At 49.1% G+C, this 19498-nt stretch overlaps 3 protein-coding genes across 4 annotated transcripts; 1 reads left to right on the forward strand and 2 right to left on the reverse strand.

Moving 5' to 3' along the window:
- Positions 1-1708: 1708 nt before the first annotated feature.
- On the forward strand, positions 1709-6947 carry Rnf39 (ring finger protein 39). Its single transcript, XM_013031346.1, has 4 exons — positions 1709-2185; positions 4085-4107; positions 4362-4453; positions 6367-6947. Exons 1-4 carry the CDS (start codon positions 1823-1825, stop codon positions 6945-6947), a joined length of 1059 nt encoding a protein of 352 aa, XP_012886800.1. The 5' UTR covers positions 1709-1822.
- A 675-nt stretch (positions 6948-7622) lies between these two features.
- Ppp1r11 (protein phosphatase 1, regulatory (inhibitor) subunit 11) lies at positions 7623-11808 on the reverse strand. Its single transcript, XM_013031347.1, has 3 exons — positions 11511-11808; positions 10332-10440; positions 7623-8834 (listed from the first exon to the last, which is right to left on the reverse strand). Exons 1-3 carry the CDS (start codon positions 11799-11801, stop codon positions 8632-8634), a joined length of 603 nt encoding a protein of 200 aa, XP_012886801.1. The 5' UTR covers positions 11802-11808; the 3' UTR covers positions 7623-8631.
- Positions 11809-13969: 2161 nt separating this feature from the next.
- Znrd1 (zinc ribbon domain containing 1) lies at positions 13970-19441 on the reverse strand. 2 transcript variants are annotated; one of them, XM_013031349.1, is made up of 5 exons: positions 19360-19441; positions 19061-19216; positions 18592-18692; positions 17448-17557; positions 13970-14187 (listed from the first exon to the last, which is right to left on the reverse strand). In XM_013031349.1, the coding sequence occupies exons 2-5, from the start codon at positions 19203-19205 to the stop codon at positions 14163-14165; spliced, it is 381 nt and encodes a 126-aa protein (XP_012886803.1). In that variant the 5' UTR covers positions 19206-19216; positions 19360-19441; the 3' UTR covers positions 13970-14162. The 2 variants fall into 2 exon arrangements, with proteins under 2 accessions (XP_012886803.1, XP_012886802.1); XM_013031348.1 differs by having other exon boundaries at positions 19347-19441.
- Between the last annotated feature and the right edge of the window lie 57 nt (positions 19442-19498).

Raw genomic sequence — 19498 nt, forward strand, 5'->3', positions numbered from 1 at the left:
TAAGGTAACATAGTCACAGTTTCCAGGAAATAGAATGTGGTATCTTTTTTTTTTGGGGGGGGGAGTGGGAAATAATTCTACGTACTATAGCATAGACATGAACTTTTTGCCCAATAGATTGTGATCATCCTTGTAGGTATTGTGCTTAAGGTTTGTTTGTGCATTTTATGAGCACTGAGCAGGGAGTGTTGCTCCCAAACAAATGTACATACATTTGTTTGTGCAGATTTGTTTACCACCCTGTCATACTTGAGTATCTTCCTAATTGGGATAGGGGAGGAGGAAGAAGAGCGCTGGAGGGGGTATGTAATAAAGTGCTGCTGCTCCATAAAGACTCTGTGCTCTGGTATTATTGTTACTGTTGGCAGTAAAACTAATGACAGAGTGTCTCTTTACATGTTTTGGTTGAGCATGTCCTTCTATCCCCTAAATAATCCTGGTGTCCATACTAGTGATATTCAATGGATATGAAACTATTGAGAAATACTTGCGATGTTTGCACTACACAAGTGTATCTGTGCGTGCATATTGACCTTTGGACATCTATATCTACATAACTGCTACACAGCAAATTGCATGATCACAAATGTACATAGCCAAAGATATACTTATTATCACCTCCCCAAAGGTAGCCAGTCTAGAGACACATGACATGGTAGAAAGAGAGGAGGAGGGAGGGAGAGGAAAGGACAAGGAAAAAGAAAGAAGAGAGAAGAAAAGGATGGTAGCAGAAAAGAGACAGAAAGAGGTGAGGGAAGAGGGTATAAGGAAAGAAATTGGGGGGAGGGGAGCAGGAAGCAAGAGAGAGCTTCAGGCATCTGCAGTGGTAAGAGGTCATACCCAGGGCACAATCCGAAGAAGATGTGGGTATGGCTCCTCAGTCTGGTCATTCTCTTGGTGTGTGATCTTGACAACAAGCCCTGTTCTTTGGGTCTCAGTGATCCAAGACCATTGACATAGATCATTCTGGGGCCATCCCAAAGGAGAGAAAAAGAAAAATGAAAATAAGAACACACCGAAGAAAAGAAAGCATGAGAAAGACATAAGAAAGTGAAGAGAGGCCCTGGGAGCCAGCAAAAGGCCTTCCCTGACTCCTTGAGGCAGGAATGTGGGCGTCTGCCCCCACTCCTTATCCCAAAGCTCCACAGTGTCCTTAGGCCCTTAATAGGTAAGGAAGAGGGAAAGCAGAGAGGCGCCGGCAATGACAGCCACACACACCAACACTCGAGGCCTGCCAAAGCCACACCAACCAGGATCCGAGCTTCCGGCCCCCGGCCCCTAGATGTAGGTGTGCCAGCCACCTGGAATGACTCACGCCCTGGCGATGTGAGCGCCAATGCCAGGAGCGAGCCCGAGGCACGCTGCCCATCGGCGCACCGCAGGCATGGGGCTAGGCGAGCTCCTGGCTTTTTTTGGAGGGGTAACCAGGGGGGTCTACCCAGCCCACGTATCCTTTACCTTGTCCCCAGAGCGCCCCCTAGTGACCACCTCTTAGGAGAGGACCAGGGTATTAGATTCTCTCCACTCTCCTTCCCCAAACTTCACCGAGGGAAGCGGGAGAACCAGCTGAGGTATTACGCAAGGCTGGATGTTTACCTCCTGCCAGAGCCTCCTCCCTCCCTATAAAGCCTGACGTGGTGGGGGAGACTCGCCAAGACCGAGACTATCTGGAGCGAGAGGCAGATCCCCAAGGCAGAAAGTTCATGAGGGAGGCGGAGAGAGGGCCATCGAGTCAGCCAGCAGTCGGGGCGGCCGGCCACCTGCGCTCTCGCCCGCGATCGCGGGGGTCTCGGAAAGGGTGGCGCCCAGACCCCAGCTTCCCATGGAGGCGCCTGAGCTGGGCCCAGGGTTGGTGGAGCGTTTGGAGCAGCTGGCGACGTGTCCGCTGTGTGGGGGCCCCTTCGAGGATCCAGTGCTTCTGGCGTGCGAGCACAGCTTCTGCCGCGCGTGCCTGGCCCGCTGCTGGGGGGCCCCGTCGGCGCTCGGCGCGGAGGCGCCCCCCACCGCCTGCCCCTGCTGCGGCCTGCCGTGTCCCCGCCGCAGCCTGAGGTCTAACGTGCGGCTGGCCGTGGAGGTGCGGATCAGCCGTGGGCTGCGGGAGAAGCTGGCGGAGCCTGGGGCCCGCACGGGGAAACGTCGAGGAGGCCGCATTCCCACCATGGGCTGCTTGGACCCGCACGGAGAGGTGAGATTGGTGCGGGGCCGGGGGAGGCTTGGTGAATCCGCAGCTATGGTGAGAAAGAGGTCGGGGGGAAGACTCACACATGCCCTGGGTGATGGCTTTGGGCAAGGTGAGAAGAAGGTGTGGGGAGGGGAGGGGAGCAGCCGAGTCTCCAGCTGTCCTCAAGGTCAAAGGTGCCTGGAAGCACCATGGGAAGGAGTTGATTCTTGGTCCACGGAGGCGGGCTTGGCTGGACAGAGGCCTGGGAGAGGGAGAGGCGGGTTGGGCAGCAGAGAGGATGTGAAGATCTCTGGAGACCCCTGGTGCCTGTGATGTGCGCGGGAAGCGCAGGAGCCTGAACCAGGGCTGCGTCTAGGAAGGGCCGAGCTGGCAGATAGAGGGGAGCTGGTGACCCAGCTAGGACAGCCAGGGGACCCGATGGATGATGAGCGAACCAAGAGGAAGAGGCTGGAGAAAGGAGTGCAGAAAAAGCTGTAGGGAAAGAAGTCGACTGTCTAAAGGGTAGAGGGACAAGGATCACATCCAAACAGCCCTTAGTGGGAGTGGAGGTTCCCGAACTCCGGGCCTAACCTAGCCAAGCCGGGTGTTGTTGTGATGTTGTTCTCAGCTCCTCCCAGGTCCCCAGGCTGAGGCGGTGACAGGTGGAAGCCAGGTGCCCCAGAGCAAACACTGGGGTCTCCGCCTTCCCTCCACATCCCAGCTTTATTGCTTTCCCACCCTGCCCTCCTCCCAGTACCAAATTCCTTGGCCACCAACCAGCCCCATTTGCTTGGCGACCCCCAGGCGTCTGAGGCTGGCTTGCCCCCAACAGCTCATCCTGTCTTGAGTCTTGCTTCCGCCCTTTGAAGTCTTCACAGGCCTAATTAGTCTAGGTGTAATTGGCATAATTAGGCAAGTTGCCTTTCCTCTCCTCTCTCCCCCTCCCCACCGCACTGGCCTGCTCCAACCATCCTTCTTAGACAGTGAAGAGGAAGAATCTGTGTTAGGGTGGAGGGGATCCCTGTTTTTGGAGAGGAGATAATCCAGCGCCCTCTTCTGGCTCCTGTGGGTCTCCTTGAGATTTGTTGGGCCTCTTGGAACACATCCAAGTCCAGCCGCCTCCTTGGTCAAGGTAGAGAGACACAAAACAAAGAGCCCAATAAACGCCACTGGCTTTTATGACAAGAGAGGAAGCAGCGTTATTGTAAGGATTTTATGTACCAACTCTTAGTTCAAGGGCTCAGGGTGTGTTTGTGTGATGGTGCAGGAGGGGGTGGACATTTGGGGCATACTCAGGGTGATGGCTAGGTTGGGGCTACTGTCAAAGGCAGGATTGCAGATGGCAAGGTAGGAGTGCAAAGTTAATGACTCTGGAGGCAAGAAAGAGGCATTGAGAAGGACAAAGATAAAGAGGATAAAGAAAGCATTGGAGTTGGGTGCTGGTGGCTCACGCCTGTATCCTCACTACTCAGGAGGCTGAGATCTGAGGATCACAGTTCAAAGCCAGCCCAGGCAGGAAAGTCCATGAGTCTCTTATCTCCAATTAACCACCAGAAAACTGGAAGTGGTGCTGTGGCTCAAGTGGTACAGTGCTAGCCTTAAGCTGAAGAGCTGAGGGACAGTGCCCAGGCCCAGAGTTCAAGCCCCAAGACCAAAAAGTAAAAAATAAAAAAGAAGGCATTGGGGTAGAATTAGGGGAATGAGAGGAAAGGGTGAGGATGGAATGAGAGCAAGGAAAGGTCATAAAAGAGGAAGAAGAGAGAATAAATGGGAAAAAGGAAAATAGAGGGAAAGAAGTTGAGTCCAACTGAGGTGATGGGGACAGCACCTACTTAGTCACGTGGGGCAGGGCTGGGGTGAGGGGAGGACTGTTCACAGTATAAACCCAGCACTCACATTTCTGTTTTCTTCTCCCCACCCCAGGATATGAGGAAGACATGGAGACGGTGAGTTCTACTACTCTTGTTTCTTCTTTTCCACTAGCAGTAGACATTGCTATCTCCCCCCCACACACACTAGTAATAAACATTGCTATCACACACACACACACAACTTGAAATCAGCATTTACAAGCAGGTTTACTGGGGGTGTGACTTTGTATGATCCTGCTCTAGAGAAGTGAGTGGGTAAGGAGTAGGGGCATCGGAAGAAGATAGAGATTTGTCTAAAGGTTTCCTGACCCTTCTCCTCATCTGTCTAGGTTTGATGTCCCAAGACCCAAGTCATCTAATTCAGAGGAAGATCTCCCTGAAGATTACCCAGTGGTCAAAAACATGCTTCATAGACTTACAGGTAAGAAAAGGATTTTTGTATTTGCTGGTCCTTGGGCTGGAACTCAGAACCTAAGTGCTGTCCTTTAGCTTTTTTTTTTTCTTTTTTTCTCAAGACTTGCATTCTACCACTTGAGCCACAGCTCCACTTCCAGCTTTTTGGTGCTTAATCTGAGATGAGAGTCTCAAGGACTTTTCTGCCCGGGCTGGCTTCAAACCTCTATCCTCTGATCTCAGCCTCTTGAGTAGCTAGGATTATAGTTGTGAGCCACAGGCACCAGACTAGGAAGAAAAGGAACCAAATGAGAGAATTGCTAAATTTGCTCCATTTTAGCTCTCAAAAATGATTTTTGATGTCTGCATTAGGCTCTTACAACTACTATAACAAAGTAACACAATTAGGTATGGACATTCGATTTATTTATTTATGTGCTGGTACTACGGGTTAAACTCAAGGGCCTGGGCACTGTCCCTGAGCTTCTTTTGCTCAAGGCGAGCACTCTATCACCTGAGACACAGCGCCACTTCCAGCTTTTTCTGTTTATGTGGTACTGACAAATGGAACCTAGGGCTTCATGTATGCTAGGCAAGCACTCTAGCCACATTCCCAGCCCCCCCCTCCCTTTTTAAAATAAAGGCTGCTGCTCTACCACTTGAGTCACAGCTCCATATTTGGCTTTTTTTTTTTGCTACGTAATTGGATGAGGGCCTCATGACCTTTCCTGTCTGGACTGGCTTTGAACCTTGATCCTCTTGAGTAACTAAGATTACAGACATGAGCCACAAGCACCCCACTGGCATAGATATCTATCATCTCAAAGTCTAGAAGTAGAAATCTGAAATCCAGGTATCAACAGTATTGACTCCTTCTGAGACTAAGGAGGAGTCAGTTCTATGCCTTTCTCCTAGCTTCTGGCAGCTTCTCAGTTTCTTAGCTTATAGATGCTCTTCATGTTGTCATGGTCTTCCCCGTGTGTGCATTTGTCTCTGTTCAAATTTCCCCTTTTTATAAGGTATTAGGAACACCCCCAATGACCTCATTTTAAAGTTAATTACCTCTATAAAGACCCTATAAAGTCAATTTAGAGACACTGGAGTACTTCAACCCATCTTTCATATGTGAAGGCACAATTTAAGCCAGAACAATGTCTGTTCTTACCTTCTCATATTCCAGCCCATATCCCTCTAGCAAATGACACTTAAACAGACCTCTGGAGCTCAGGACCCTGCCTGCCTCTCAGAAATCTCTGAGCTTCCACCATTTATATCAATCTTGTCTAGAAGGGTCCCAAAGACTCCATCATCGCCCCCCCACACCATTTATTTCTTCCCTTCCCCCTCCTTCCCGAAGATGCTCTCCACCCCTTATTAAATTGTGCAAAGATATTCTATCCTCAGAGTCATCCATCATCCCACCTAAAGCACTCCATACACACAGGTCCCTTTGGCTATCTCTACTTTCTTCTCCACCCCATGCCCCTGGGAGAAATAAGCCAGTCTACCACCACCTGTGCCCGAAGGTGGGTGGGCTGGTTTTGCAGGATGTCTTGGATTCCTCCGAGTGCCCCTCCCCTCCGTCACTTGGGGTTCCGGTATCAGGTATCAGTCTTTTATTGAGTTCCACCTTCCCCATCCTGCTGACCCAGCTCCCACGCCCCACCCCAGATGCAGCCGATTGAAGTATTAGTTCTCCTCCTCCTTCTCCTCCTCCAATACTACAAAACACGCACCGGACCTCCGCGCTGAGCCCCTCTGCCTGGGCCGCCACCATCCCTCCCCATGTTCAAATCCACGGGGGTGCATCAGCGCGCAGGCCTGATCCATTTCGCGGCTGCCTTCTGAGTTGGTGCCTAGGTTGTGCCCTCGATGGCCTGTTCTCCGCCCGACCCCGCTCCAGACTGGGAAACCGCCCTCACACTGCCTCCTCCTCTGCAGCCGACCTGACCCTGGACCCGGGCACCGCCCACCGCCGCCTGCTGGTTTCCACCGACCGCCGCAGCGTGCGCCTGGCGCCGCCGGGGACGCCCGCGCCCCTGGACGGCCCCGCGCGCTTCGATCAGCTCCCGGCCGTGCTGGGCGCCCAGGGCTTCGGGGCCGGTCGCCACTGCTGGGAGGTGGAGACCGCGGAGACCGCCTCCGGCAGAGACTCCTCCGGGGAGGACGAAGAGGATGGGGAGAGCCGCTACGCCGTGGGCGCGGCTGGGGAGTCGGTGCAACGCAAGGGCCGCATCCGGCTGTGCCCGGCGGAGGCCGTGTGGGCCGTGGAGGGCCGCGGCGGGCGCCTGTGGGCCCTCACCGCACCCGAGCCCACCCTGCTGGGCGGCGCGGGCCCCCCGCCGCGGCGCATCCGCGTGGACTTGGACTGGGAGCGGGGCCGCGTGGCCTTCTACGACGGCCGCTCGCTGGACCTGCTGTTTGCCTTCCAGGCACCTGGGCCCCTGGGCGAGCGCATCTTCCCCCTGCTGTGCACCTGCGACCCCCGCGCCCCCCTGCGGATCGTGCCAGGAGAAAGTTGAGACCCCCCTGGCACCCGCTCCAGCTTGGCCAGCCAGCCTCAAGGCTGCTTCCTCTCGAGTGGTGAAATCGCCGCTCATTTAAATGACCACGCCCATAGCCCCCCCACAAACCCGCATTCTCCCTCAAATGACTTCAGCCGGCTTCCAGATCCTTCTGTGCCCACAGCTGCAGCTTTGCTCTCACTCTTTTTACTTCCCACAGGAGTTCTCCCCTCTCAGTACTATTCCAGGCCTGGGTTGGGCATCAGGCACTCTGCCCATCAGTATTGGTAAGCAGCCCAACGTTTACTACCAAGGCCTTGCCTCTCTTGGCATCATAAGACCAGTGCCTCCTACACATCTGGAAGACTGGAGCTTCTTGGTCCACTCTGAACGCTCCCCACAAGAAACAAGATCCTCCTCCCTAGGAAGCCAAATACACTCTGTGTGTGTGTGTATGTGTGCGCGCGCACACACACACACACACAAGCCAGCTCTACTTAGTAACTCTTCCGTGACTACTTACATAGCCTTTTTCCATTAAAAAAAAATACCCTCTTAAAACTGTCCCTTGCACATAAAGGAACCACTCAATGGTGCTACCTCCCCTCTCCTCAACCTGGGAATGACAGAGACATCCTTGTACATACTCTCTTTTCCCGTATGTATAAATGGGCCCGTATTTAACACATTTTGTGATGGGTTATTTATTTTGTGCATTTGTGGCAATAAATGAGATCTCAGTGGTGGTAAAGATCTGACTGATCTCTGCAACTGTGCATGGCAAGAGGCCTGGGAAATGATAACCAGGTGTAGGGAGGGCTGAGGCAGCCCACCGTTTGGGTTAGTGGAGACATCAAAGCTTAGGAAGGATGGGGTAGCAGTACAGTATGCCCCTTCTCTTTGCTGTCTCCCATTGCTTTCCTCTCCCACTGACCCAGGCTGTGAAGCTGTACTAGATGTCTCTGAAGCTGAATAACTAAAGGCTAAGAAAATCCTTTACTCAAGTCTTAAGCCTAGGAACCCCAGGGTTCCTGGCAAATGACTAGGGTGGGGAGAGATGACAAGACTATTTCCTGTTCCACTTTCCATCAGAGGTATGAATGACTGGCAAAGACCTCTCTACAGACTCCTTTTAAGGGCAGAACGGATCGGCAGGGGAAGTGCTGGGAGCCCTGTGGTCTCCCATAAATTCTCATATCCCACAGGCAAGGACTAAAAATTAGACTATATATGTGTATAAATGGAAGAAATCTAAGCCAGGATTAACAAGCATAGCTGGGGCAAAATTGCCTGGAATCTGACTGGGACCCTGGCAGTGAAAGCTGGGATCATTGAAAACCCAATTTCAGTGTTTGGACTCAAGTTGACAGTGCAGGGGGCCAAGATAACTGGATCCCAGGACAGGCAGTTTGGCAGTGAAAATAAAGGGAAGAGATTGGGACCAAGATGCCTAGATCCCTACAAGGGGAACTGGGGGTAAAGAGGCTGAAATGAGGGCTAGGGGAACCCAAAGGCCTGGGTTCTGGAATAGCAGCAAGTCAGGATTCTAGGATCTCTGTCCAGCCTCCTCTTTCTCTTCTCCCTATCAGACAGAGAGGGAAGGAGGGGGCTAGAGTAGGGATCAAACCAAGGGTTTAGTTTCAGGTAGCCATATGGATACATTCAGGGCCAGACAGACACAGGAATGGTAGGGGAGAGGAATTTAGTGCTGCATTGGCCCTGGAGGAGGCTGGGAGGGGTCAGGAGGCTGAGGAGGGGTCGTAGGGGTCGCTCCTGGAGTTGTAGGACGCCGTCCTTTTCGATGGCCCCGTACACAGTGTGTATGACCACAGCCTTCCTCTTCCTCCTCTTCACTTTCAGTGGAGCTTTCGCCGAAGGCTCGAGGTTTTTCATAAATACAGCAGCCTGGATTTGGAGGGAGGAGCTCAGTTAAAAAAGAGGAAGAATAGATGTTCAGTTAAGAGCCAGGCATGGTAATACATCCTAATAATCCAAGCACTCAGGAGGCTGAGTAAGGTAGGAAGACTAGTGTGTGTGAAGGCAGTCTGGGTCATACAGGGTGATTTCTAAGCCCTCCTGAACTATATATAGCAAAACCTTGCCAAAAAAAAAAAGGAAGGAAGAAAGGAAGGAAGGAAGGGAGAGAAAGAAAGGGAAGGAAGGAAGGAAGGAAGGAAGGAAGGAAGGAAAGAAGGAAAAAAGGAAGAGAAAAAGGCAGGCAAGTAGGCTGGATGGATGCTGGTGGCTCAGGCCTGAAATCCAAGCTACTCAGAAGGCTGAGATCGGGGCTGGGAAGGTGGCTCAGTGGTAGAGTGCTTGCCTTGCATGCATGAGGCCCTGGGTTCAATTCCTCAGCACCACATAAGCAAACAGAAAAAAGACGGAAGTGGCGCTGTGGCTCAAGCGCTAGAGCGCTAGCCTTGAGCTGAAGAGCTGAGGGACAGTGCCCAGGCCCAGAGTTCAGGCCCCATGACCGGACCCAAAAAAAAAAGAAGACTGAGATCTGAGGATCTGGGTACAAAGCCAGCCTGAGTAGAAAAGCCTCTGTTGAGACTCTTATGTCCAATTAACCACCCAAAAACCTGGAAGTGGCCAGGCACCCGTGGCTCATACCTGTAATCCTAGCTACTCAGGAGGTTGAGATCTGAGGATCGTGGTTCAAAGCCAGCCCAGGCAGGAAAGTCTGTGAGACTCTTATCTCCAATTAACTACCAGAAAACCGGAAGTGGCACTGTGGCTCAAGTGGTAGAGCTCTTGGCTTGAGTCGAAGAGCTCAGGGACAGCGCCCAGGCTCAGAGTTCAAGCCCCATGACAGACAAAAAATAAACAAACAAAAACTAGAAGTGGAGCTCAGGCTCAAAGTGGTAGAGTGCTAGTAGCCTTGAGCAAAGGAGCTCAGGGATTGTGCCCAGGCCCTGAATTCAACCATCACAATCAACAACACAAGAAAGAGAGAAAAAGGCAGAAAGAAAGACAAAGACAGACAGAAGGAAAGAGAGAGAGAGAGAAAGAAAGAAAAGAGAAAGAAAAGAAGTCCAGTCAGTTCAAGTCCCACTGGATCTCTGAAAATTCCTTTTATCACTGTCTCCTCTCATCTTCCAGGTTCTATCTTCTTCAGCATTCCCTCCCCTTACCAGAAACTCAGGCTCTCATCCACTTTACTCTGCTAGAAAAGCCAAGAACAAAGCTCTACTTTTCTCACTCTGATACCTCCTAGCTATCAGGCCTTCTAGCTCTACCATTCTTCTCTCCAACTTTACTGTTTTTTTTTTTTTTTTTCCCTGAGAAGTGCTAAGAAAACCACTAAGAAAATGACTGGGGGCCCAGTGAACATGAGAAAGCAGAAGATATATAGAAGCAAATCAGAACTCTAGGGATACTGGGGGCCCACAGTTTACTCACATTTTGATGAACGACGCCCCATATGTTCATTGTCCACAGTGTCACTTGACCATTCTACTTTTTTCTCTGGCTTCCGTTTACGAAGTTTGATGGTTAGACTCCGGTTCTCCTAGAAGGTTAAGAGGTGTTTTGTTCCTACAGATCTTTCCCATTCCCATTCCCAGTACCACCAGATGATACAGCAGCAGAAGAGCCAAGTGCTGGGAGATGACAAAAACAGGATGGGCCTTTAACTGCAGCAAATCCTTGACTATTACTTATTACTGAAAAGACACAATTCCTAACATAGGGAAGGTCCCAGAAAATCTTCAAAGGAAAATATAATCCTCTATATTTCTCCATTTTCTTCCCCACATCATCCTTGGTGGTATTACTCATGAAAATGATTTTCTCAGTCCCAGTAACTCATCTTTGACCTCCTTTTCTTTTTCAAGACCTCCTCTATTCCTTTTCACATTAAACAAACAAACAAAAACCTTGCCAAGCTTAGTGGCACAAGTCTGCAAAACAAAAACAAGAAAAAAAACCCCACGAAATAAAAAGAAAGCTTTCTCTTTATCTCTCTCATCTTCAAGCCTCGCCCTTCCCTAATATCTGTCTTTTCCCTAACATCCTGGCATTTCCAGTAACAATTACTTCTAAACTATGAAATGCCCCGAATCCACACATTATTAAACCCAAATGCAATCTTCTGCCTTTGAAAGCAATTTCCCACTTAGATATCCCCTCTTTAATGTTTCAAAATGCTATCTTCTTATTTGGTCCCCTCATTCCCTCTACTTTCGTTGACATCCATTCAATTATCTATGCTTCTGGGCAAATTCCTCTATTGCTGGCCTCTAAGCTTTCTCACGCAGCCTTTCATTTCCTCCCAGTACCATCCTAGGTCCTTAACCCTCAATTTCCCTTAAACAGACCACCACAGCAAGCAACAACAACTACAACCCAACTCTAACTCCCTACTACGGACGCCAGGATCAGCCGCTAGTACGATGTCTGCCACTCAAAACATCTCCTGTCCCTTGAGATCATTCCCAACCCGACAGTCGCCCCCACTCCTCCCAGACGCCCAGGCCCCCCAACAACTTTCCAGAGCCCTGTGCCCTCCCTCCTGGAAGGGTATCTTCCAGACCCCCAAACAGTACCACCCACCACCACCCACTCCCCCGCCTTTCTCACGGGCTCGGTTGTCACGGTAACCGTTGTCTCAGTGACGGTCTCACTCAGCCCAGCCCCTGCCTCAGCCATGGCTAGGGCTGAGAAGAGGGAGGAGGGGAGGAAGGGGGATGAGACACCCTTCCCTTTTGCTGTTCTCTGAGTTCTAAAAGAATCGGTATCCGGTTCACAGTAGTAGCCAGGATCTTCTGCCTTTTTTTTTTTTTCTCCCCCTCCTACAGGGCCTCTTGTTTCCCCACCCCTGGGGAATAACCTAATTCCACTTCCGGCTTTGCACTTCCGGGTGTGACGCATTCTGCAGTCCCCCGAATGCGTTACGGCGCAGGCGTCACTGGCTTGGTTCCGCCGTAATACGGCAGCGCGCAAGCGCCGCAGTAGCTGAGCCAATCTCCTGGTCCTTAACCCTGGGTGGGGAAATGGATATCATGGAGACTGGATCACGACCAAGGCCTATATCCTTGTTGTTACATCTGGGTCTGTTTCGTGAGAACGGGACCTGGGAGCAGTTGTCATTAAGAACCAAAGTCTACACGACACAGATCAAAGGAGGATACTCTTAGGAGAGGAACAGAAAGTCACAATGCCTATGTGCATCTGAGCATATAAACTTTATTAAAATGAACTCCAGGAAGCGGAAAACTTCCTTTCTTTGTTGCTGGTTTTTTTTCTTTTCATCTTGTTTATCTTTTTAGGAGGGTAAGAGGGGCTCAGAAATGGACAAAGGGCGAACAAATGCACCATTGCTACTCACTAGACACTATATACCGCCATGCGCTTGTGGCTCACACATCTCTAGCTATTCAGGAGGCTGACATCTGAGGATCACAGTTTAAAGCCAGCCCAGCCAGGAAAGTTAGTGAGAATTATCTCCAATTAGCCAGCAGAAAGCCAGAAATGGAGCTGTGGCTCAAGTGATAAAGCACCCAGGCCCTGAATTTAAGCCCTAGTATTAAAAAAAAGAAAAAAGGGAGGGAGGTAAAGAAAGGGAAAGTCCCAGCTGTTAGGGTGATCCTATCTCAAAAAACAAAAAAAACCCCCATTGGATTGGGACTTAGCTCAAGTAACTGGAAGGTATAAAGTGGAGTAAAAAAATGTTTTAAATTTGGGGATTGGGTTAGGAAAGCCAAATGTAGAACAGTTAAATGTACAGTGAGGAAGACTGCCCTTCCCATATCTACTAGTTGTAGTGTGTGTGAAGGTGGGAGGGTGTCAAACAAGAGATTATGTTTGAGAACTATATAGGCCATGCAATTCCAAGATACTCATTGCTACTTAATTCCATTTAAGCAAAATAAATCAGAAATAGTGATTCCTAGAATCAGAACTTGATTATGTTCTCATTGTTCCTCTAAAATGCTTTTGATGTAGGGGTTTGGGAAGTGGTTCAAACAGTAAAGTGTTTGCCTAGCACATACGGCCTTGAGTTCTAAGCCAAAAAAGAAAACCAAAGTTCAAATCAAGAAAATTAGGGGCTGTGAAGGTTGCTAGTGGTAGAGTGCTTGCCTTGCATGCATGAGGCCCTGGGTTCAATTCCTCACCACCATATAAGCAGAAAAAGCTGAAAGTGGCACTGTGGCTCAAGTGGTAGAGCACTAGCCTTGAGCTGAAGAGCTGAGGGGTAGTGCCCAGGCCCAGAGTTCAGGCCCACAACCAACGAAAGAAAGAAAGAAAAGAAAGAAAGAAAAAGAAAGAAAGAAAGCCGGGCACTGGTGGCTCACACCTGTAATCCTAGCTACTCAGGAGGCTGAGATCTGAGGATCGAGGTTCAAAGCCAGCCAGGGCAGGAGAGATCGTGAGACTCCTATCTCCAATAAGCCACCAGAAAACCGGAAGTGGCGCTGTAGCTCAAGTGGTAGAGCACTCGCCTTGAGCTGAAGAACTGAGGGACAGCATCCAGGCCCAGAGTTCAAGCCCCACGACTGACAAAAAAGAAAGAAAGAAAGAGGGAGGGAGGGAGGGAGGGGAGGAGGAAGGAAGGAAGGAAGGAAGGAAGGAAAAAAAGAAAAACAATTCAGCAACAACTCAGGGCCTACGCACTGTCCTGGAGCTTCTTTTGCTCAAGGCTAACCCTTACCAATGAGCCACAGACCGTTTCCAGCTTTTTATGTTTATGTGGTACTGAAGAATCAAACCCAGGGCTTCATGCATGCTAGGCAAGCCCACCTACAGTTATACTATAATTTTATCTCTTAATATCTGTTTTTTTTTTTGGTCTGAATTTATATACCAATGGATCTGGTCAACATTATGTTGACTCTGTTGTCAAACTCCCAATTTTTATTTCCTTCATTCAGTAACAAGATTTAGACAGTGTTAGCATCAAATAGGTGATCATTTCTTTTTCATATGAGCCTCATTTCTGGCTCTATGATTTTGTCATTGTGGGCTTTTTTTTCTTCACAAGCATTTCTCTGCACGTTTATTTAAATTCCTCTTAGAATTTAGATTATAAATAACATGTCAAGGTTTTATAAAAATATATAATTTTAATAAACTCGACTAGGGGTAAGAGTCCTTTGGGGACAATGGTAGTATCCACATGATGAGCCCAACACTTCTTTGTGAACAACCAAAGAGGATGGATGAGGTACCTAGGAATAACACCTTCACCTTCTAAAGAGGAGGAGGTATTGTTGACTTGTCCAGAAAAACAGATCAAGAGTCTTCCTTTTCCTGAAACCTATGGAGAAAAAAAGGAGTTGTTATATTCAAGCAAAGGAAGAGCTTCTAGCAGTGTAAATAAACTACTCAGCAATATAACCAAGGAAGGACTTATATTTATGATTGTGAAGAGCTAGTTCTCCTAAAAATCCTTCCAATTCCAACATCAAAATAACTAAAAATGCTGGGATTAACAGTAACATGTCTAATTATCACAAGTACACAAACCAATAATTTTAGCCAATAATTTTTTTAAAGACTAAACTGAATTTAATTTTAAAAAAATCTCAAAATCTCAGAAAGTAGAGGAACAGAATAGTGATCTCAAAGCCATTGTCTCCCCTAAAATAAAAATAAAAACCTGCCAGGCGCTGGTGGCTCACACCTGTAATCCTGGCTACTCAAGAGGCTGAGATCTGAGGATCGAGGTTCAAACCAGCCCAGGCAGGAAAGACCATGAGACTCCTATCTCCAATAAACCACCAGAAAACCGGAAGTGGCACTGTAGCTCAAGTGGTAGAGCACTGGCCTTGAGCTGAAGAGCTGAGGGACAGCGCCCGGGCCCAGAGTTCAAGCCCCATGACAGACAAAATAAATAAATAAAATAAATAAAAACCTTCAGGCAGAATGTGTATCTCAGTGGCAGAAAGTGGGCTTTGCATGTACAGAGCTATCCCTAGCTTTGTATAACAACAACAAAAACAAAAATCTTTTTTCATATATCAAAAATCTGCTCATAAAAAGTTAAAAAAAAAACCAAGTAGAGACTGGAAAATATTCTTGAAAGATTTACCTAACTAAATATTTTTAAAACATTAACGGTATGGTAAGAAAGTAAAGATAGGGCTGGAAATGTGGTTTAGTGGTAGAGTGCTTGCCTAGCATGCATGAAGCCCTGGGTTTGATTCCTCAGTACCACATAAACAGAAAAAGCTGGAAATGGTACTGTGGCTCAAGTGGTAGAGTGCTACACCTTGAGCACAGAGAGGCTCAAGGGCAGTGCCTAGGCCATGAGTTCAAACTTCAGGACCGGGAAGGGGGGGGTGTTAAAGGTAAAGGGGGGTAAAGAAAGTAAACGTAATCTTTACAGTGGTTAAAAATGATGTGAAATGTGAAACCTGGAAATGCTGATATAGGCATTTTGGCAAATGTCTTTTATCCTAGCACCCCAGAAGTAGAGTTAGGAGGATCTGGAGTTTAAGTACAACATAGAGGGAGGAGGATCCAGGGTTTAAATCCAACATAGGTTACATAGACTGCCTCATTAAAAAAAAAAAAAAGTGGCCTGTAATCCTAGCTACTCAGGAGGCTGAGATCTGAGGATCACAGTTCAAAGCCAGCCTGGGCAGGAAAGTCTGTGATACTTTTTTTTCGTGGGGGGGGGGGGTCCAGTCGTGGTCCTGAACTCTGGGCCTGGGCAGGAAAGTCTGTGATACTTTTTTTTCGCGGGGGGGGGGGGGGCCAGTCGTGGTCCTGAACTCTGGGCCTGGGCACTGTCCCTTAGCTCTTCAGCTCAAAGCTAGCACTCTACCACTTGAGCCACAGCGCTACATCCGGCTTTTTTTCTTTTTGCTTACGTGGTGCTGAGGAATTGAACCCAGGGCCTCATGCATGCAAGGCAAGCACTCTACCACTGAGCCACCTTCCCAGCCCTGTGATACTCTTATCTCCAATAAACTACTCAAAAAAAAAAACAGAAGTGGCACTGTGACTCAAGTGTAGAGTGCTGGCCTTGAGCTAAAGAGCTCAGGGACAGTGCCCAGGCCCTGAGTTTAAGACCCAGGACTGGCGGGAGAGTTGGGGGGAGAAAAAGTCTCTGATAATCAAAAATCACAGAATGACTCAGCAGAAATAGAAGATAGCATCATCATTATAAAAACTATTATCAGAATTATTAAACTGAAAATATCATGTGCGTATATGTGTGTATGTATGCGCCACTAGTGGGGTTAAGGCCTCACACTATTGTTTAGCTGTTTTGCTCAAGGCTGGCATTCTACCACTTAAGCCACACCTTCACTTCTGGCTTTTTGCCAGTTAACTGAAGATCAGAGTCTCTCAGATTTGTCTTTCCACACTGGTTTCAAATTGCAGTTCTGAGATCTCAGCCTCTTGAGTAGCTAATATTACAGGCATGAGCCACTAGTGCCTGATATGTTTAGTGTATATACTATACTTTTAATAATAAAAGGAAACAAGGTCCTGGTGGTGGAGAAGACTGAGATCTGGCCTTAAACTACAATTCTTTCAATCTCAGCTTTCTAAATAACTAGGATAACAAGCATAAGCCTCTACTTCTGGCAAGGCAATATTAAATGAGATAACATCTGATAATTTTCCCAAGGTGATGAAAAATAAATCGATCTCAGCTTCAGAAAGTTTAATAAATCCCAAACAAGATCAGTATAAGAGAGCTCAAGGTATAGCTGAGTAGTAGAGTGCTTGCCTAACATGCTTGAGGCCCATGGGACCACACTGAAGGTGGTGATGCCTATAATCGCAGCTACTTAGGATGCAAAAAAGAGGATTGATGATCCAAGCCAGCCTGGGTGAAACATTATGGAGACCCCATTTCAATAAAAAAGCTGGGTGTGGTGAGAAACATCTGTAATCACAATTACCAACAGGATTCCTATATGAGGTCCATCCTAGGCAAAAACTCAAGAGGCTATCTTAAAAACAACTAAATCTGCTGGGGAACCAGTGGTTCACGTCTGTAATCTAAGCTACTCAGAAAGTTGAGATCTGAGGATCCTCATCCTGCGGAAAGTCCCTAAGATTATTTCCAATAAACTACTAAAAAAGCCAGAAATGGAGCTCTATCTCCACTGGTAGGATTCTAGCTAGCCTTGAGCAAAAGAAGCTCAGGGACAGCACCAAGACCCCAGGACCAACACACACTAAATCAAAAAAGGGCTGAGAATGTGGCTCAACTGGTAGAGTGACACCAATATAATAAACAAAAAAGTCTGCCACTTTATTTTTTATTTTTTTGTTGGTCGTGGGGCTTGAACTCTGGGCCTGGGTGCTGTCCCTGTGCTCTTCAGCTTAAGGCCAGCACTCTACCTCTTGAGCCACAGCACCACTTCTGGTTTTCTAGTGGTTTATTGGAGATTAGAGTCTCACAGACTTTTCTGCCCAGGCTGGATTTGAACCATGATCCTCAGATCTCAGCCTCCTGAGTAGCTAGGATTACAGGCGTGAGCCACCAGCTTGCCACTTTATTTTTTAAGTTAGCAAACACACAGAAGGGACAAGTGGAAGGGAAAGGATACCAACTTGCATTTGGTACAGGTGTAGAAGACAGTTTGTCCTTCATCAGCTGAGCGCATCTGTCTGGTGTGGTAGGCCATTCCTTCATTACCACATCGTGGGCAGCGCCTATCAACCTAGGAAAAACCAGGTGGATTAGGAAGGTCTAGTCATAGCTCCCTACTTTTTTTTCCTTCTGGTCCTGGGGCTTGAATTCAGGGCCTGGGTGCTGTCCCTGAGCTTCTTCATGCTCAAGGCTAGCTCCACCATTTGAGCCATTGTGCTATGTCTGGCCTTTTTAGTAGTTTATTGGAGATAAGAGTCTCAGAGACTTTTCTGCCTGGACTGGCTTTGAACCAGGATCCTTAGATCTCAGCCTCCTGAGTAGCTAGGATTACAGGCATGAGCCACCTCCACTCAGCCAGCTCTACACATTAAAAAAAAAAAAAAAGAATCAGACTATCACTACTCAGGAGACTGAGATCTGAGAATCACGGTTCAAAGCCAGCCTGGGCCGGAAAGTCTGTGAGACTCTTCTCCAATTAACCACCGGGAGCGGCGCTGTAGCTCAAGTAATAGAGCACTAGTCTTGAGCTGAAGAGCTAGGGGCAGCGCCCAGAGTTGAAGCCCCACAACCGGCCCTCCTGACCCCCAAAAAATCAGGTTATCACATCCCTTTGAAGACTCCCCCTTTTCCCTCGTGGAATCTCTGTTTCGTTTTTTGTTTTTTTTTGGGTCCGGTCGTGGGGCCTGAACTCTGGGCTTGGGCTCTGTCCCTCAGCTCTTCAGCTCAAGGCTAGCGCTCTACCACTTGAACCACAGCGCCACTTCCGGCTTTTTTCTTTTTTTGCTTATGTGGTGCTGAGGAATCGAACCCAGAGCCTCATGCATGCAAGGCAAGTGCTCTACCACTGAGCCACCTTCCCAGCCCCACCTCGTGGAATCTCTGTAATCACCACCGCCGCTGCCGCCGCCACCACCACTACCACCACCATCACCACCCCACGTCATTTTATCTCCACCTTCTTTATGGAGTCTCACGGACTTTCCTGCCTGGGCTGGCTTTGAACCGTGATCCTCAGTTCTCAGTCTCCTGAGTAGCTAGGATTACAGGCGTGAGCCATGGGCACCCTCCCGGCTCTGGAGTCAGTTCTTGATCTCATTAACTTACTACTGGTCCCTGCGACTCAGGTCCTTCCTCCATAGACATAGGCTTGACATTCCCGAGGTTATGGAAAACAACTGAGGTCTTCACCACCTTCCCTTCGAAGTCTGCCTGGGCAGTAAAAACATAGTGATGGAAGTGGCGCTCAAGTGGTACAGCGCTTGCCTTGAGCTGAAGAGCACAGGGACAGCGCCCAGGCCCAGAGTTCAAGCCCCACGACCGACCTCCCCCACCAAAAAGTTATTAAAAACATATTGAAAACAACGGTGGCAACTAATAGCCGCAAAGCCCTCCCCCCTCGCACCCTACCCTTCAGTTTTTGCTTGCTTTTTTCTTTAAACCAAATATACCAGTGTTGGGTTTCTGCGCTAGGGCCTCCCCTCCCAACCCACCCGATTTTAGAGTTCTCCACGCCCCCCACCCCAGCCCTTCCATCCCAAGCCTTCCACTGAGGGACCCCGCCGTGACCTCTCACCCCGCACGTTGACGGAGAAGCCACAGCGTGTACAGATGACCGCATCCTGAGTCCCAGGCAAGGGCAGGACCGAGCCGCACTCTGGACAGAAATCCAAGTCTGACTGGAAGCTGGAGCAAGTGCTGGCCAAATTCATGGCCGCCATGCGGTCAGGGGCTGGAAGAGAACACCAAGTTTATAGGGGTGTGGGGGGGGGGATGGAAGGGAGGGGAACCTCCCGACTCCAGGAACATTCCTACTCGGTCGTAGGAGTTAGGCTTAGATAACCCAAGGACCCCCTCCTCACCTACAGCTCCCGCCTCTGGGACCCAAGAGCCGGAAACTTGCCCAACCAAAGGCCGGCCGGTGGCCAGCTGGAGAAGCGACGACCGACTCGGTGGGCTAGAGCGTCCGCTCGGCGCCGGCGGAGGAGCAGCGAGCGCTCCTGGCGGGCTAGAG

The sequence above is a fragment of the Dipodomys ordii genome, unplaced genomic scaffold, assembly GCF_000151885.1.
Source record: "Dipodomys ordii isolate 6190 unplaced genomic scaffold, Dord_2.0 Scaffold138, whole genome shotgun sequence".
Taxonomy (NCBI): domain Eukaryota; kingdom Metazoa; phylum Chordata; class Mammalia; order Rodentia; family Heteromyidae; genus Dipodomys; species Dipodomys ordii.

What these genes read in the sequence shown, in the direction of transcription:
- Rnf39 (XM_013031346.1), top strand. Translation starts at nt 1,823, where the DNA reads ATGGAGGCGCCTGAGCTGGGCCCAGGGTTGGTGGAGCGTTTGGAGCAG. An exon ending in GCTTGGACCCGCACGGAGAG is followed by an intron (nt 2,186 to 4,084) that starts GTGAGATTGGTG and finishes TCCCCACCCCAG; the next exon opens with GATATGAGGAAGACATGGAG. An exon ending in CATGCTTCATAGACTTACAG is followed by an intron (nt 4,454 to 6,366) that starts GTAAGAAAAGGA and finishes CCTCCTCTGCAG; the next exon opens with CCGACCTGACCCTGGACCCG.
- Znrd1 (XM_013031349.1), bottom strand. Translation starts at nt 19,205, where the DNA reads ATGGCGGCCATGAATTTGGCCAGCACTTGCTCCAGCTTCCAGTCAGAC. An exon ending in CTTCTCCGTCAACGTGCGGG is followed by an intron (nt 18,693 to 19,060) that starts GTGAGAGGTCAC and finishes CTGCCCAGGCAG; the next exon opens with ACTTCGAAGGGAAGGTGGTG. An exon ending in CTGAGTCGCAGGGACCAGTA is followed by an intron (nt 17,558 to 18,591) that starts GTAAGTTAATGA and finishes GGTTTTTCCTAG; the next exon opens with GTTGATAGGCGCTGCCCACG.
- Ppp1r11 (XM_013031347.1), bottom strand. Translation starts at nt 11,801, where the DNA reads ATGCGTCACACCCGGAAGTGCAAAGCCGGAAGTGGAATTAGGTTATTC. An exon ending in TTACCGTGACAACCGAGCCC is followed by an intron (nt 10,441 to 11,510) that starts GTGAGAAAGGCG and finishes TTAACCTTCTAG; the next exon opens with GAGAACCGGAGTCTAACCAT. An exon ending in GGGGCGTCGTTCATCAAAAT is followed by an intron (nt 8,835 to 10,331) that starts GTGAGTAAACTG and finishes CTCCAAATCCAG; the next exon opens with GCTGCTGTATTTATGAAAAA.